General features: G+C 28.8%; 2 protein-coding genes across 2 annotated transcripts in view; one reads left to right on the top strand and one right to left on the bottom strand.

The window, feature by feature from the left end:
• The window catches only part of Rbcn-3A (Rabconnectin-3A), a 452,485-nt gene that overhangs the window by 235,278 nt on the left and 197,463 nt on the right, over positions 1-19,744 (top strand). The window lies entirely within an intron of this gene.
• On the bottom strand, positions 13,671-14,552 carry LOC135958789 (uncharacterized). Its single transcript, XM_065509687.1, has one exon. It carries the CDS (start codon positions 14,483-14,485, stop codon positions 13,673-13,675), a length of 813 nt encoding a protein of 270 aa, XP_065365759.1. The 5' UTR covers positions 14,486-14,552; the 3' UTR covers positions 13,671-13,672.

Genomic DNA, 19,744 nt, shown 5'->3' with positions numbered 1-19,744 from the left:
GTGCTAGACACTGAGACTGATATTCAATGTGATCAAGAACTGTATAACAAATTTGAAGATCATGTAAAAAATAACAAAAAGAAATCACAACAATTAAATTCAGCTACTGCTGAAATGAACGAAATGAAGAATATAAATGAAAAAAATATATCAGAATCAATAAATGATAAAAATACAGTAATCAATACTGAAAAAAATAAAAACAAAAAAATACCACCTATTAATATAATTGATATAGATACTAAATAACTGATTGAATTTATAAAAAATGCTTTAAAGATAAAAGACTTTAAATTAAATAATTTGCAAATAAAAAAACCTTATTTATGAATTCGATAGACGACTTTGTAAAAGTCAAAACTTATTTAATAAAAACAAACTCAAACTTTTATACGTTTACACCAAAATCAATGAATACTAAAACATATTTGCTAAAAGGTATAGATGCAAATCTAAAAACGGATGACATTTTGAATGAATTGTGCCGATTTCAAAGTGAAGAGCTGAAATTCATGAAAGTTAGTCAATTTACAACAAAAAATTCCACCAAGAGAGGATATAGTTTACCATTTTTTTGGTACAAGTTACCCAGATAGTAATGTAAGTCAATTAAAGAACATAACTACTCTTTTCTATCGCATGATAAAATGGGAACAAGTAAAACGACCAGAGATTCCCCAATGCCGAAACTGCCAAGGCTTCTTTCACAGCGCGGCAAATTGTTATTTACCAATGAGATGTGTTAAATGCAATAATGATCATAAAAGAGGAGAATGTTCATTAACAAACGTTACAGCAAACGAAAGGGATAAATTGTACTGCGTTCTGTGCAATAAATACGGCCATCCAGCCTCGTACAAGGGCTGTGAAAAATACAAGCAACTACAACAAAAATTTAGAGCTAAGAAAAAAATATTAGTAGAAAACAAAAATAATAACAATGTTTTAAAAGCAAATAATAGCATGAATATGAATTCAAACTATGATAATAACACTTTTATTATAGAATTAAAAAATATGATGATAAATCTTAATAATCAAATGTCAAGCCTACAAAAACAATTAAACTTACAAGCATCGCGTATTGATGCTATTTTTTCCATGGTAGGTGTATAAAAATGGCAAATAATTACAGAGGCTTATTATCAAAAAAACTTAAAATTATTAAGTAGAAGGTTTGACCTTCAACAATTTCTAGATAAACACAATCCTGATATTGTGCTTTTAAATGAAACAAAACTCAATCCACGGTGTAAACTAAAATTTAATAATTACAATGGCGCATATTCATAAATCATAACTAAAGTCGCAACTAGTAGATCTTATTCGCAACTGTAGATCTTATTCACATAGATAGAACAGGTGGTAAGAGGAGGAGGTACGGCAATATTAATAAAAGATAACTTAAAATATAATATATATTCGAATAACACAGTGAACTCATTTCAGTTTTTGGAAACTTGTATTGTGCGTATACCTATGACTGATAATAAAATTATGTTTATTATATCTGCCTATTATCCTTCAGGAAACAATGATGCAAATTTTAGACCTGAAATAAATAATCTTTTTCAGTCCTTAGACTTGCAAAATATTAACAATTATTATCTATTGGCGGATGATTTAAATGGGAGACATAGGGAGTGGTTTAACTCCACTGACAATGCTAAAGGAAAAATACTTAGGGAATGGCTAGCTGATAATGAAATTAATCCTAGATGTAAATTGTATGCCTCTAGTTCACCTTCATACCCTAGGACAGAGTCATACATAGATGTATGTATTGCAGATTGTATATAGTTACCAAGAACAACACTTTGAACTGCCTAGAAACCCTAGATTATGATAGTGATCACCAAGCTATACAAATGTGCACGTTTATGAATAATGAACATAAACCTTTTTAATTTTTTGGAAGAAAATAAATCTGTAGTATATGACTATAAAAAAACAAACTGGAGAAAATTTAAAAATAATATTATACAGGAACTTGGCAATGACATACTAATACCAAAAATGAGAAACCTTTCAAACTCTAAAATAGACATGTATATTGATAAACTTAATGATATAATTTTTGAAAATATGGATAGGGTAACACCTAAATTCCGAAACAGTGACTGTTTTGACAAAATAAAATGTCCAATTATAGAAAAACTGCATCAAGAGAAGAGCAAAATTTTGACAATGATCAAAAGACATAATAGACTAGAACACACGCTAACTGAAACTTCATTAAACTTTTTAAAGACTAAGTTAAAACTAATAAGAAAGCTTTTAAGGGATAAAATTATTGATATTTTGAATAAAAATTTACAGGAAAAGCTGAAAAAAATGTTCGAGGAAATTAAGAAAAAATTCAAAAAGTTTAAACCTTTACATCTTGACAACATTAAAATTCCACAGAGCCTTGAACATTTACTTGATAATGCAGCAATAGATAAACGAAATTTAGAAAAGGATGCTTCAAATAATTTTATAATACGGGAACATGGTCAAATGCTAGATACCATTGGTTCATTTTTAGAGTCAATCTACTCATATAAGGAAATAATCAGAAACAATAATAAACATTTACAAGTCCACGAACAATTTAATCAGTTTTTGGTAAGAAAAATCGAATTCGAAAATAACCAAACCACAATAACACATTTTAGTACTGAGAAAATGTCAAATAACTTAAGTGAATTACAGGCCGATGACTATTTCATAACAAAGGAGAAGATACTTTATATATTCTCTAAACTAAAAGGTAAATTATCCTCCGGAAATGACGGAATTCCAAATATAGTTCTAAAAAATATACCTGATATATTGATTTTCGAATATTGTAGTCTTTTTAACAATATGCTTAATAATGCATATTTTCCGGACAAATGGAAAAAGGCAAAAGTTATCCTTTTGCCAAAAAAGATAAAGATGTGAGTAATCTGAAAAATTTACGTGCTATAAGTTTACTTCCTAATATCAGTAAAATATTTGAAATTTGTATCAACAATAACATAATCAAGTTCTGCAATGACAAGGGACATACTATTATGCGAAAGACAGTTTGGGTTTAAACATAAGCACTCGACGATTAATGCAATACATTGTCTCACTTCTAATATTAACTGGAATTGGAATAAAAAACTATGTACAGGCGCATGTTTGATAGACATGGAAAAAGCTTTTGACAGCGTTTGGATTCCAAGATTAATATATAAACTGATAGATCTTCAATTTCCTTATAATATGATAATAATGATATATAATATGATTAGTAACAAATCCTTTATGATAGTTTACCAAAATTACAAGAGCAATAAAACATTTAAAATTATTAACGGCTTACAACAAGGCACTGTAAACTCCCCAACTCTTTTTAACATATTTATTCTCGATTTGCTTAGGAAAATGGACAACATAATAGCATTTGCAGATGATATCATTATATATCATGCTGACGACACAATTGAAAAGATAAACACGAAGCTGCAAGATTCATTTAATATTGTAGAACAGTTTACTGTAGATTGGTTTATGAAGATAAATATACAAAAATCCGAAACAATTTTATTTAGACCCCCAGTCAATAAATGCAATAATAATATAAAAAGAAACTGGAAATCCTTTGGAATAAAATCAAATTTAAATGTTAATTTATCTAATAAACAAATTGTCAGATATTTAGGAGTCCAATTAGACAAGTTCTTATACTATAATAACCATGTTAATGAGACTATCAAAAAAGCACAGAAAGCTTTTTTAGTTTATAAGGCATTATTTTATTCAAAATATGTCAAGTCTAGAGTAAAAATTATTATGTACCAATCACTTATTAGACCAATTCTTACATATGGATGTCCGATTTGGTTTAATATATCAGCATCTACCATGGAAAAAATACGAATATTCGAAAGAAAATGCTTAAGGGCTTGTACATCGTTATTCAGATCACCACACAACAACTATGTTAAATATGTATCAAATAAAAAGTTATACAATACGTCAAATATTATAAGAATAGACAATTTTATCATTAGTCTAATAAGAAATTATATATTAAGATGTATATCATGCAATGAAAATAATTTAATAATGGCACCGTATTATACAGACCTAAAATATATATCAAATGCTCTGCAAAATGGCTTAGGACCACCTGAGTCGTTTTTTACTTAGACATATTAAATATAATTCAAAATGAAAATGGTATACCCGTCTTTTATCATAATTTTAGACGTGCCAATATAAAAGCAGTAAATTGCAATGCAACAAATAATTCTATTCGATACGACAAAAGTATATCCGATAAGAACTTCGCATTTTGCGTAGCGAAAAAGCCAAAAAATTTTGGTGGTTACAGGAATAATAAAATGTAATTCTCTTCGTTTTTACATTTAGACTTGCTTTTTTTATACCCTTCACCTTCGTGAGAAGGGTATATATAAGTTTGTCATTCCGTTTGTAATTTCTACATTTTTCATTTCCGACCCTATAAAGTATATATATTCTGGATCCTTATAGATAGCGGAGTCGATTAAGCCATGTCCGTCTGTCTGTTGAAATCAATTTTCTGAAGGCCCCAGATATCTCCGAGATCCAAATCTTCAACAATTCTGTCAGACATACTTTCGAGAATTTTGCTATTTAAAATCAGCAAAATCCGTCTATAAATAACGGAGATATGAGCAAAAATCCGAGACAACCTCTGAAAATTTCATCAAAAAACACAATGTATTGCATGCTTTGACAAAAAAGCAACAAAACGTATGGTTGGATGTGCAAGCTTTGCGTATTTTGTTTTTTTTTGTGTTTTGTTTCTTTTGGCGTTGTTGTTGTTTTTTATACAACTAAACGTTTGTTTGGTTGTGTGTTGGTTTTTTTGACAAAAAATCAACAAATCGCATGTTTGAATGTGCATGCTTTGCGTATTTTGTTTTTCTTTTGTGTTTTGTTTCTTTTGGCGTTGTTGTTGTTTTTTTATACAATTAAACGTATGTTTGGATGTGTGTTGGTTTCATTGCCTTGCGTATTTTGTTTTTGTTTTTTATTTTTGGTGTTCTGTTTCGTTTGGCGTTGTTGTTGTTTTTTGTGTTCTTGGCGTTGTTGTTGTTTTTTGTGTTCTTGATAAATTTAGGATGCTGTAAGCTGAAAGTGGGCAATGTACATACATACCTATATACTAATTATAAAAAATAATAATGCATCCACAACAAAGGTGAAATATATATATTAGTTTCGTATTTATTACGTAATAAACATTTAATATTGTAAACCAAAAAGTTTTAAAATTCTATAATAAAAATACTCGAGAGCTCGTTTCTGGGACTTTGTATATATGTATATTAGGGATATAACTATTGACAATTTTTGCAAATATGCAAATTGGCATAGCATAGTCGAATAGAGCATTAAAAAATATAAAAAACCTCGGAATTATTTTTTCGCGGTTGTGAAAAAGTTCACGCACCAAACGCAATAAAGTTTTTCATGAAATATTTTCAATTATTTTGAAATACAATATATTTTATTTTAATAATAACTGCGGACATACTTCAAAAGATAATTTTTAAATAAGGGAAGTATACCTCACACTTGAAAAAAATAATTATGAAATTATTTATATGGGGGATTTCACGTCAATGAAACAACTTTTAAGATCGATGTCTTCCGATCGGGATGAAATTTGCACCAAGGTTGGATCTATTGGATAGTAATTCAGACACAATTTTTCAACAAGATCGGAACTCGCATCCCACTAAGCGACTAAATAGGTCCACAAGGAAAATATCTAAGCTTTATTTTAAGAAAAAAAGGGTCCATTTTGAAAAAAAAGTCAAAAAAGTGTTTGATTTCGGAAAAAAAATATTAAACATTTTTTATTATTTTTTTAAAATATTTTTTTCGAAATAATGAAGAAATAGCTATCTAAACTATTTGGGACACATTTTGCTAAGAACAATAGGTAATAAGTTACATGGATGAGAAAAATCACATGTATGGCCAAAATGTCAAATTTTGACCCCTCTAACTCCGAGAGTTATGGACCGATCTTGTTGAAAAATTGTGTCTGAATTACTATCCAATGGATCTAACCTTGGAAGACATTGATTTAAAAAGTTAGTTCACTTGACGTGAAATCCCCCATATAATTTTTCAGAGAAAAATAAGTTTGGTTTATTTTAGAAATTAGTGTTGGTGCGTGATGTTTTTGATTCCAAATGACTTAAAAAAATTATTTTCATTACTTATACAACATTGGCCATCACGTGGTGCTATGCCAAAAATTTCGCCAAAATTAGTTATTTGCCTAATGTACTTATACTATCAAACTAGTGTTTATATAGTATAAGTTGTTTAAAAATTTAAAATAAATAAACAAAACAAAAAAAAAAAATGAAAATCGGATAACTAAAATCCATACCAAAAATCTATTGAAAATTTATTTTTTTATTGATGATTTTTATGAATATTTTAAACATTTTCTTGGGAATAGGAGACACCAATTCTATATAAAAAGAGCGCCAAATAATTTTGTCCACCTAGATTTTAATTTGGAACCACAGTGTATTGGTTTGAATTATTGAAAAACGTTCCTATTTAAATAGTATTTAAATAAATATTTAAATATTTAAAGTTAATGGCTACTACACATAGCACCATATTCAATCCACTTCTACAGTATCTGGAAATTTCCATGCTTTTTCTTCCAAGGCAATATGGGTCAATAACAAACATATATTTTTTGAGGATATATCCTAACTAATCCTAGAGAGAGCCACTGTCTAGTGGCTAACCTACTTATTGATTCACGATCAATCTGTGTCAAGAAGATTAATTGTCGCCTTGAAGGATAATGAGGATTCCATCTCTGAAACAGTCTGCAAAACTTAAACCCTAATAAGAATAAAGTCTGTGGAATGCCATGAAATAATGCATTTATCAGAAATAGTGCATATTCTTGTGTTGCTACTACAATTACTTATAATGGGGTGCCCATTATTTCTGTATTTCTCGCATCGGAAAACTTCTCACATGAAGTGTGAAACAAGAAATTCCATCGTTTCTCGATGCGCGAGAAAAAAGTGTTTCTGTATTTGAATGCGAAAACAGACAACACAGATTCTGTTCTTACTGGAATATTTCCAGTAATTAAGTGTCAAATGCAAGACAAACGTCAACGAAATAAAGATTATAATAAAAACAAAACAGTGAAAGGCTAAAAAAAATTTTAAATGTCAAAATATAACAATTTTGTTTTATTGATTGTCATCATTTAAATATAAAACAAAAAGTATAGTGTGGCGCTTATAACTGCTGAATTTAAAAAAATAATTTTGAAACACATTTTTGTGTACTTACATATGTATATATATGATTATTTTATTCAAACTCTGTGCTACTTACATTTTCGGCTGATTTGGGTTCCATATTTATACATACGAAGTAAAAAATATCTATATTTTTTAAAATTTAGTTTTCAAATGTGACTTGTTTTGACAGTTCTTGTGAGAAAATTTTCGCAAAATATTGTTACAGAAACACTTTTTCTCACATCCTTCCAATAATTGCTGGAAAATTATTTAAATGACAGATAATTCTCACAAACTCAAGATACACAAACACTTGTGCGAGAAAAAACATATCGATGGCTTAACATGCAAAGGCTCTAAGTCCATATTTTTTAGAAATTGAGATTTTAATGCAGTAATGTACAATAAGTAAAAATACATTGATTACAAAGAAAAAAAATGGAGTTATCTCGCATTTTGTTGTTGTTTTGTAGTGATGAGCAAAAGCGCTTAGTCCAATTTATCACAAGAAAAAGCTCTAAGTCCCTATAAAAAGTACAGTTTAACCATTTCATTCAAATTGTTCAATGACATGTATTAAAACAGGTAAGAAAAAATGGTCGGTCATGCCCAACCATTTTTTTCTTTTAAAATTTAAAAAAGTAATTTTCGGAGCTATGACTAATTATGTACCGATCGCCATCAAAGTTATTTGCGTTGAATTTTATGTGTATACCAACATTTTTAAGAGATTTATGCTCGTTAAAGTGATTTTTGGAAGCGGGCCCTATATGGGAGCTATGACTAATTATAGACCGATCGGCATGAAATTAGGTGACATGATTTCCATAGTATAAAGTATTTCGGGAGGACATTTGTATGGGAGCTAGGGGAAATAATAAACCGATTTCAGCTAGTTTCAATAGGCTTCGTCCTTGGGCCTAAAAAAAGTGTATGTACCACATTTGATCGAAATGTCTTCAAAATTAATCGACTCATAAAGTGATTCTGAGTCTATCGATATAATTTAAGGTGGGTGTTAGACTAATATTTTTGGGCGTTACAAACACCTACACAAACATATTATCACCAAATTGTACTTTAAAAAAAAATTTTAAATATTTTTAAGTATACAAAATTAAAAAAAAAAAAAAATTTTAAATCGTTTTTTAAAATTTAAAAAAAAAATTTTTTACCAAATTTTTTTTTTCTAATTTGTTTTTTCTTCAAGTTTTTTAAAATTATTAGACAAAAACAAGTAGGAGAGCTATATTTGGCTGTGCCGAATCTTATACATATATCCTTCTTAAAAAAGTTTTTTTCCAATTTTTTTTTAAATTTTTAAAATTTTTTTAAATTAAAAAAAAAGAATTTATTGCAAAAAAATTTTTTTATGAAAAAAAAAATTAAAATATATTTTTCCTGATTTTGACCCATTGTATTTCCAACGTACTATAGCCTTATATAAATCGTTGCAATGGACTTTGAAATTTCTATCATTAGATACCCATATGTCCATAGAAAAAAAAACTAAGCAATAGAAAAAGCTCTAAGTCCAAAAAACCTTTTATATATGCAAATACTTATGTTTACAGATTTCAAAAATATTTACGCAAAAAAAAGTTTAAATGTTTTTTTTGTCTCTCCTGTAAAATTTTAAAATATGGACTTAGAGCCTTTGCATGTTAAGACAGCGATATTTTGTTTCATTTTACACTGTTTTTATTGCAATTCAATCGTTTCATACGGAAAATTTTTCGATTCGAGAAATACAGAAACGGGCTACAAGCCAATAAAATTTCGGCAATTAAGGCTTTCAAAGCTGGAAATTCACCTATTATGGATAAAATTACTTCGTTACAGTTATAAGTAACTTGCTTAACTCAACACTGAGATTGGTTATGTTTTAACCGAAAGTCTCAACGATAGTTATGATTCCCAAACACGGAAAAGACATTAGTCAAGTGACGTCATAACACTTTGTTGTCAATATAAATCTAAATTGTTTGAAAAGTGGTTACTTAAAAGCATGATATCATTAATCGCGTTATTTCTGTTTTTATAATAACAACACTTATCCGGAAAACATTCGAGAACAAATAAAATTGCTCCGTATTACTTCTAGATAACCCACGACTTAAAAAATACTCATTCAAATCGATAGTTTTGAAACTGATGGATTTCCATCACATACCTCTATATCAATCATTTGGTCTAATTTAAAATCTCAACTGCTGATACATAAAAATTTTCATGCATTACATGATTCTAAATAGTAGAGGATGATGAGTTACATACTTTTTTCAGAATCAATTACACTCATAAAAAAATTGAATAATCCGTACACAAATCAATCCGGAGCGATGTCAATAGTAGGGTAAGTAAGGATTTTCTTAAACCGAGTACAAAATACTTGATTCAAGTACGGATTCACAAAGCCCAAAAATCTTAATTTTAGCTCTCCCTAAGTACGGCCGAGATTGAATTAATCTTAAAATGAGTTTGTTTCAAGAATTCTAAACATGATTTAAGCACGAATTCATACTTGATATAATCCAAAAATCGGATTGATTTAAGAATGTCCGAGATTGAATTAATGCCAAAATGAGCTTGTTTCAAGAATTCTGAACTAGATTTAAGCACGAATTCGTACTTGATATAATCCAAAAATATGATTGATTTAAGCTCGAATTCGTAATTGATTTAAGAAAAACTCATTATTTTTGATTTTTAATAAATTTTATTTTGTTTTGGATTAATAATTTAATATTTAATAATACTTGCAATATGAGATAAAAAAAAAGAAATATACAATTTAACTATAGTATTATATTTTTTCTAAGTGACTGTACTTGTATTTTTGCAACATGAAACATATTTTTCATTTGTGGTACAAAAATACCATCAGTTCATAGACAAAAAGCAGTTATTTATACTAATACACACATTATAGTGGCACACAACGACTCCTATAGTATAGACCCATGGTAGGCGTTCATATTGTTCAGGTTACGATGATTTTCGTCAAACAACCCGAATGTGAACAAAAGAGCGTAATAGAGCATAAAAATACACACATTTCATTCAGTTGCTTGATGTTGTTGTAGATATTTTATTTTTTACCCAAAAAAACACACAAATTAAATGCCTCTTTTTGCCTACCAATCAAGGCGAATTTAGACAAGGTGGAGTCAGTCAATCAGCTGATTACTCTTTTTTTTCGCTTGTCAAAGCTTGTTTTTATACTTCAATATCTACATATTCTAAGATAATTAACAAAATATTTATATTTTGCATAAATAAGTAAAGCCCTCACTATTCAATTATCTACACTATATTTAGTTTTAATACATATTTGTTTAATTTTTAATTTCTGTTTTTTGACATTTGTTAAGACCATTTGTTGTTTTTGTAGAACTACCACCACCTTGTATAAATTCGCCTTGCTACCAATGCACATAGGTCTGGCGAACCACATTTTTTGGCCAAAACTCAAAACTCTTTTTCCTATATTTGTTGTTAGGATGTAGTAGCAAACACTTCAGATAAACAAAAAAAATATTTTGTTTTTACAAACTTCAATTAACCGTTATTCTATGAAGGGAGAAAGTTCAATGTTTTAAGTGCAGTGGTAAACTGAAACACGTGGTGTATTTTTTTGTTTTCTTTGAGTCACATATTACACGAAAATAAATAAACTTTTTAAGTCAGTTAGTTATGGATATTAATGACGATGGAAAGTAGTTAAATTTTTAATAGTGAAATATTCAATAAAAATTATGGTAATAAGAAATTACATAAAAAACTTTCATAACCTAAAAATCAGTGATTTTAACTTTTTATAAAAAAAAAATAGTATATAACTTATATAATTTCAACCGATTTCAACCAACCAAAAACGCACAAAATTACAGTGATATTTTGTGCTTACGAATCATCAATAACTTTCTGCTAGTTTTTGCTTATTTTGAAGAAATCAATTTTTGTTTCAGGATACTTTTACTTCAAAAATTGTGATTTACTCATAATTATATAATGTATATAACATACATAATTTCAACCGATTTCAACGAACCAAAAACGCACAAAATTACAGTGATATTTTGTGCTTAGGAATCATCCATAACTTTCTGCTAGTTTTTGCTTATTTTTAAGAAATCAATTTTTGTTTCAGGATACTTTTACTTCAAAAATTGTGATTTACTCAGAATTTGGCAGAGTGGAAGTAAAAAACAAAAAAAAAATTAAATTATTAAAAACTTAAAAAAAAATATTTTTTTTGTTATTAATTGTATCATTTGTATGAATTTATGTATATAAGTGAATATTTTAGTTTTGGCCAAAAAAAGTGGGTCGCCAGACCTATGTGCAATGGTATAGACCATAGGTGGCCAAACATGCCCTTGAGGGCATTGTGTTATTCTCACTAATACACACCCAATAAGAATGTTCTCAGCAAAAACTCAAAATAAACACAAAACCAAAAACAATTTAATTTAATTTTCGGTGCATTTTCGGTGCAAAGTACACATACAGTGAGTGTCACTCAAAATCGTACAACATATTTTTTTTAAATATTATGAAATTATACAGGCAATAATAGGTGATTATATAAAAAATTAAAAGTAATTTTATTAATTGGAACAAAAAATATGTATTTCAACAAAAAAGTTAACAAAACCTCAATTCGTTTAAAAAAATATTGATGAAAATTAAAGAACATCACAAAATTCATATTTCACTTAAATTCGTACAATTATATTAAATTATAATTAGAACTTTAAAAATTAAAAAAAAATTTAATATTAAATAATCCTAATACTTTGTAGGGTATCATTTGCTATTTTTTAGTGCCCTTACGATTTTAAATGAAGCGTTGATATTCTGGGCACTGACAGTCTTACCCAATTTTTTTATTTGTGGATAAGGGCAATTAAAATTATACCCAATTTTCTAATAGGTAATAGCACACACAATATAAAAATAGCATTTTAAAATATTTCCAAAACATCAACTTTCTAAAACTAATGAATAAAATTTGACTACGATGGTGTACGATTTTAAGTGACATTCACTGTATATTCATTTGTGTTCCCTTTTATATTTTACACTACACCATATGCATTTTAAACACTCTTTCTGGCCACCTCTGGTATAGACACACAAACATTAAGCACGAGAATTCTTAAACTAAGAACAAAATGCTTGTATTATTTGTTTACAAGTGCACATTTTGTTGTTTGCGTCTTAAAAAACCTGTTTCTAAACCAGGGAAGCGCAAATAGAGAAATTGTAGTTTGTGTGCATGTGTGGGTTAAAAATAAAAAAATCGCAACAACATCAAGCAACAGAATGAAATATTTGTATTTTTAAGCTCTAATGTTTGCAACTAAATGCGTTATTTGTATTTTTACGCTCTTGCTGTGTGTTTTGCTTACTTTCGGGTTGTGTACGTGTAAATTCACGAAAATGTTCGTAATCTCAACAATATGAACGCCTACCAATGTTCTAAACGATATGCGCAACTACATATGTATGTGTGTGTTAGTACAAATGATAAAATTTGTACGTACATACCACGTTGCACAGTGGTTCAGCTTCATACGATTGGTGGCATTAAATAGAAGGAAACATCGTAGAGCCTTGAATTTTGGTACAGATAAATATTTGGTTGTGATAAAAAAATACTGCAAATATGAAAAAAATCCGAGCAAAACCACGCCTACTTCCCATATAACACAAAAATTAAAAATCAATGTAGAGCAGCGAAATGCAAACTCACACCACTACAGTTTTTAGATATTGTAGTTGTATGAGTTGAGAATTATTCTCTGGCAAAAACAAAAACAAATAGCTGAAATAATGAAATAAACAAACATAAAAGCGTAACACAACCTGCTTCTATCACTGCTCATGCGAGACTGACTGTTTTTATACAATGTGTGTGCTTGCGTACATGTGAAAAAAAAAACAAGAGAGCTCATTTGAGAGCTCACTGCAGCTCGCTGATGTAGAGTCACAATTTTTTGCTCATTGCAATTTTATGATAATATTAACCAATGGTGAAAAAATTAGCAAAATCTGTTAATAACTACGCCTACTTTTCATACAAAATGACCACATAAAATGCAATATTTTCCTTGTTAACAAAGCTAGATCGCTTAAAAAAGCCTACTTTTCATACAAAATGACCACATAAAATGCAATATTTTCCTTGTTAACAAAGCTAGATCGCTTAAAAAAGCTACACAGGTTTCAATTTGCGTGTTTTTTATTTGATTAAAATATAAATAAAATTCAGTAACAGTTACCCCCATATTCAATTAAAATATCTGTAAATAAATAAAAGAAAATATTAAAAAAAAATTAAAAAGAAAGTTATTCCTGTACCTTTATTAACATAACAAATTTTTTACTTTATCAGAAAATTCCAATATATCCTTCTTGAAATGTTTACGGTATGAATTTATATATGGATCTGAAGACGCTAGTAACATATGAATGACATCTTCATTTGTTGATATGGGATCAGTTTTTCTGGAGTGGCTTAGGCGATAAGTTCTGTAATCTTTATTACGAGCTTCCTCCGACAACATGCCAAGAGGCAATATTGCTGCTGACACAATTTTACTCCCATGAATTAGAACTTTGTGTACAGTAATAGGCATATAGTACCAGCTGTACAGTTGTATATATCGTTCTGCAGTGTCCAAACAATAAACATTAAATTTTTCTGCATCTATTTCGGAATTACTATTTATAACCGTTAAAATTGTACTAAAGCGATGAATTAAATTTTCATCAACACCAAGAACATCTGCCGTTATGGAAGGATTTGCAAAAAAACGTCTAGAAGTATTGCCATCGTTCGTTGTGCCCATTCCTTGTTTAACCATGTCCACATTTATGCCTAGAACCACTTTCAAATTTCTTTGTATTTTCGCTTTTTCTTCTTCTCTTTCATGTTTTGTATCTTTAGTTACTCTCCACTTTGAAAAACTTTTGTTGTATGCTATATGCAATATGCACTCCATAAATTTTATCCTCGCATGTAAAGGGGAAATTCCAAATTGAAGCCCTTCCTCCGAAACTGGTTTTGTCCTTAATACTTCCAAATTGTTCATTTCGCTAGGCTTAGCTTGACATATAAAACATACAGCCATTCCTGATGTGTGTGTGATTGTATTCGCTACCTTTCCATCAATCATGGTTAAAACAGGAGTATGCAAAATTTCAAAACTTTTGTCATAAATGTTAACAACATTTTTTTTTCAAATTTTTAATTTCATTTTGCACTCTTTCAACTTCTTCAGAAATAACATTTGCCGTTTCTTTTACAAATTGAAATTTTATTGGCCTACAAAAAGTTGTTGATGATGGCCTTGTATTTCGCCAGTAAAAATTTGTGCCATCAATACATTTTAAATTGAGAGGAACAATACTTGTCAAAAAAATATTTTTGTCATATAAATTTGTATCATTGAATTTTTGATGGTATTCACTATGCCCTGCAGATCCATCACAACCCCATTTAGAAATTAGTTGTAGTTGATTTGGAAGTACCTCTGTCTCAGCTTTCGTTTTCGGCTTCAATATTCTGGATACAGTATGATCGAGTAAATCTTGCATACTGACTTTACAATTGTTCTCCTGTACGTCCAAATTTTTAGGATAACATTCCTTTTTAGCACCAAGAACTTGATGATATGAGGGGAAAATATCACATCCAATTTCTATAGCACTCCATCTTAATATACTGATTTTTTGATAAACAAGCATCAAAAATGAGGCTTAGTGCTTTTTCTGGACTAAACATTTTTAAAAATTGTTCATCGTTATTAATTCTTTTTGCAGCTGATGAATACTGATTTTTTGATAAACAAGCATCAAAAATGAGGCTTAGTGCTTTTTCTGGACTAAACATTTTTAAAAATTGTTCATCGTTATTAATTCTTTTTGCAGCTGATGAAATAAGTTCTGCCGAAATAATATCACATAACTGCTGTACTTTACTCCTTTTAGGACGAGATTTGCAAAATTCAAAAGCTTTAGAAGGGCGGCCACGTTTGACATGAGAACACATTGGAAGATCTTCACCAAAATAATACATATTTTCCAACCAAACTTCGTTTTGTTCAACAAATCTATCTTTCATACGTTTTGCACTAGCCCACTTAGTTTTAAATTTTGGTAAAAATTGATTGTTTAAAAATTTTTTAAATTGATCGACGTCAATAATTGATAAATTGGTATTATTTGTTGAAATAATATCGCAAACTACATCAATGTTCTTATCACAATCTAATAAAAGATCAAAAATTTCATAATAAGATAACTGAAGATTGTCCATATTTAAAATTTTTTTTTCTATTTTTCACTTCATAAACAATAAACTAATTAGCTATAATCATTTAAACACAACTAATAACAACAGCTGATAAATAATTCAAAACAATAAACTAATAAGCTATAATCACAAAAACAATGCAACTAATAATCACAGCTGATAAAATATATTGAACTTTCAACAACAACAAAAACAGCATCAACAAGTAAGAGTGCTATATTCGGCTGTGCCGAATCTTATATACCCTTCACCAAATTATACTTCAAAATTTTAAATATTTTTAGGTAAACTCGTGGCTGCGACTTTTTTTATTTTTTGTCTGTAAATACATAATTCTATAAATAATTCTACTAACAAAACAACTTCTTTTCGGCCAAAATATAAAGGATTACTTTTGGGACATCGCTAACAAAAATAAATACTTCTCCAGAAAAATAAGTAGTCAAATCGCAAATTCCCCTTATTTTTCCGCTTATTTGTAGTAAAGTTTTTGCTGGGTAGCAAGCAAGCAAAAAAATAAAAAAAAGCTGTTATTGCATGCGCAATAACATGCTTGTGAAGGAAATTTGTCCTAACTTTTTTTAGTTTTTTATACCGGAAATCGTTAGCTGAGACTTCAAGCTTTAATTTGATATGAGTCCCGGGCTAGAGGTCGTTGGAGATCAATAGGTACAAGCCATAAAAGTTGGAGAAAATAAATATTTTTGAATAGTAGTATAAAAATTTTTTTTTTTTTCATTTTCAAAATTTTTTTTATTTGCATATATATCATTTATAACATCCAATTGTATAAAAAAAATGTTTATAGTGCCATTACAACAGTATTTTAAAAGCTTGAAGCGATAGAAGGTAGCATATATAATACAGTCATTTCAAACGCATTCACATAGGTCAACTTTGAATGTCTCTGGACAAAAAAGTAATAAAGATATCAGCCTAATATTTTTGGTACATGATAATTAGATTGTTTATTACAAACTGTGGAAAAATCAGGTATATCAGAAGACATGCAAAAAATTAATTAATGCCGCTCTTGAACCAGTGTGCGTTGTACCGTTAATTTTTTTTTTAAAGAATTTGTTGCAATTCAACGGTCTATTTATAAAACATAATATAGTAAGCCAAAAGAAAACTGTAAAAAGAAACTTATCCAAAGTTTTCGATTGACTTGCTGTATTATGTTTTATAAATAGAATAACTATATTATTTATAAATAAATCACAATAAATCACCCATAAACACTGGGCTGATGAAACTCCTGGAGAAGCTGGAGCAGGAGGGTATCTTCTTTGTCCGGAACCACTTCAGCCTCACTCATATTTTTTTCACACAACACAAAAAATCACAAAAGACCAAAAACAATACACAACAACGAACACGGAACGAACAAAACAGACTAATGCAGATGCTCAGCAAAAATGTAACTGAGCTGTAACTAACCGACAGGTTGCCAAGGTACAGCTCAGAAAATGGCTAGATTTAGAATTAAAAATGGCTAGAAATGGCTAAAACACAAAATAACTAAAAAAAATATAAATATTTGCCGAATTCACAAAACCCTTAGTATCATTGTATCGAGTGTATTATTGAATTAAAATACAATAGTGTAAGCTTGTTGTTGAAAATTTTCATACAAAAATTAATTACACTTTCCCCCAGGAACACGAAGTCTGTTTATGTATTAACTAATAATTAAACTGACAGTTTTCATACAAAAATATTTTTAACCGACAGTATAACAAATTGAGAGTCGGTCTACTTGTTATACATACTACTCTTTCAAAAACATTCATACAATATACAATGGGTGTTCACAAACTAATAAACAAAAAGTGTATTTAATACAAGATACACGATATAAAATGTTGTGAATTCAGCAATTGTCTTTTTATACCCTTCGCCATGAGTGGCAAATAACTTACATACATGACTCATACATCAATATATCGGGAATTCATCCGTCTCGGTTGCTATTTAAAATCGACAAAATCGGCCCACAAATGGCTGAGATATAAGGAAAAAACTAAGTCATTACTATAGACAATATGGATATCTAATGATAGATATTTCAAAGTCCATTGCAACGATGCATATTAGGCTATAGTAAATTGGACCTACAATGCGACAAAATCTGGAAAAAAAAATTTTAACCCGAATTTTTTTTATCCTAAAATTTTTTATTTCTTAAAAATTCTTTTTCCAAAAAAATTTTTTTTTTTAAATATTAAAAAAAAATTGGAAAAAACTTTTTAAAAAAATTTTAATTTTGTTTAAATAAAAATATTTTTAAGTATAATTTGGTGAAGGGTATATATGATTCGGCACAGCTTACTTGTTATTTAGCGACAACGACTTTACTAATAATATCAATAAAAATTTTCCTTTTTGATAAATTAAAAAAAATTCAAGGCACTTATTTATAAACAAAATCTGATCCATTAAAGAAATGCAAAATTGATTTTTTAATATGTCTGATGTGTTTGCTTTGGAAACAATTTCGCAACCTGTTTTCATGAAAAACATGCGATTTAAAAAAAAAAAAATGTTTCTTTGCCATTTGATAAAAGTTATTGTTTTATTGAGTAAAATAAACTTAAATTTAGAAGTGTTTTTTTCTTTCTGTGTACAATCAATTAAGCTATCAAAAATTATTCGGGCTTGAAATGCCGTATATTTCAAGAAGTTTTGTCTAGGTTTTGTCTTCTTTCCATAAATTTAACTTGATTAGTAGTGTGTCCCAAAAATGTTTTATTTTATTATTTTCATGGAAGCTCAATCATAATGTAAAAACTTATAGGGTAAAGTATTTTTGAGATTTTTTTCAGATTTTTCGGAAGTGGATTAGAGGTCGCTCAAGTCGAGTTTCTGCCAAAAATCGGGTTTATTGCCCTTTTTTGGGGTTTTCTTCATAACTATGTCAAAACCCAGATTTTTTTACTTTTGAGGAAACATTTTAAAAAAAGAATGCCCAAGCTTTATTATTGTGTGCAAAAACTAGTTGTTTTTGCAATGAATTGGCTCATTAAGGTGCCCTATATTACAATTTGTCGTAAGTTTTCAAAAAATTTTGTAAATAACGCTTTATAACTTTTAAAACTTTTATGAAAATGAAAAAAACTAACAATGCAGTTTGAAAGATCAATTAATTTGGCAACAATTTTTGAATTTGCTTTACCGTTCCTGAGTTATATAAAGAATACGAAAACTTTTATGTACACAAAATGATTTTTATACCCTACACCACCATAGTGTAATAAAACTACAGCTTTTCTATTGCCATATGGAAGAAGCTTATTGAATTTTCTTGGAAACGGTCCATTATTTGTACTAGCCCCCATACGATTGCGCCATCTAAAAATAGATAAATAATCTCATAAATATTTTAGTTATAAAGATATCTAAACCAAATTGAGCACAAATAAGTTTTATATGCTAAACTCGCGCCTAGCAATTTTGTTACGATCGGTCATTAACTAGTCATAGCTTCCATATAAGGTCTACTTCCGAAAATCACTTTAACTAGCATAAATCACTTAGAAATGTTCGTATTCAAATAAAATTCAATACAAATATGTTATATATATGGGGCATTTCATGTCAAGTGAACCAACTTTTGAAATCGATATCCTCCGATCGGGATGAACCAAGGTTAGTTCTATTGGATAGTAATTCAGGAACAATTTTTCAACAAGATCGGTTGAGAACTCTCTGAGTTAGAGGGGGTCAAAATTTGACATTTTGGCCAAGCAGGTTTTTTTTCTTATCCATGTATCTTATTACCTATTGTTCTTAGCAAAATGTTTCCCAAATAGCTTAGAAAGCTCTTCAATATTTCAAAAAAAAATATTTAAAAAAAAATAAAAAAATTTTAATATTTTTTTTCGAAATCAAAAACTTTTTTTCTTAAAATAAAGCTTATGGGCCCCTTTTCTTAAAATAAAGCTTAGATATTTTCCTTGAAGACCTATTTGGTCGCTTAGTGGGATATCTATCAAAATAAATATTTTGTAACTCAAGACATACAATTTTTTACTTTTTTTTTGCAAAATCGAACTTTTTTCCAAAAATTTTTTTTGCTCAAAAGTAATCCATTCCTTTAAGATAATTTTGGTCCCTTAGT

This window comes from Calliphora vicina, chromosome 4, assembly GCF_958450345.1.
Source record: "Calliphora vicina chromosome 4, idCalVici1.1, whole genome shotgun sequence".
NCBI classification, from domain to species: Eukaryota; Metazoa; Arthropoda; class Insecta; order Diptera; family Calliphoridae; genus Calliphora; species Calliphora vicina.
Note: the sequence above shows the minus strand (reverse complement) of the source record. Positions and strands in the feature narration are given on the sequence as shown.

What these genes read in the sequence shown, in the direction of transcription:
- LOC135958789 (XM_065509687.1), bottom strand. Translation starts at nt 14,485, where the DNA reads ATGATTGATGGAAAGGTAGCGAATACAATCACACACACATCAGGAATG.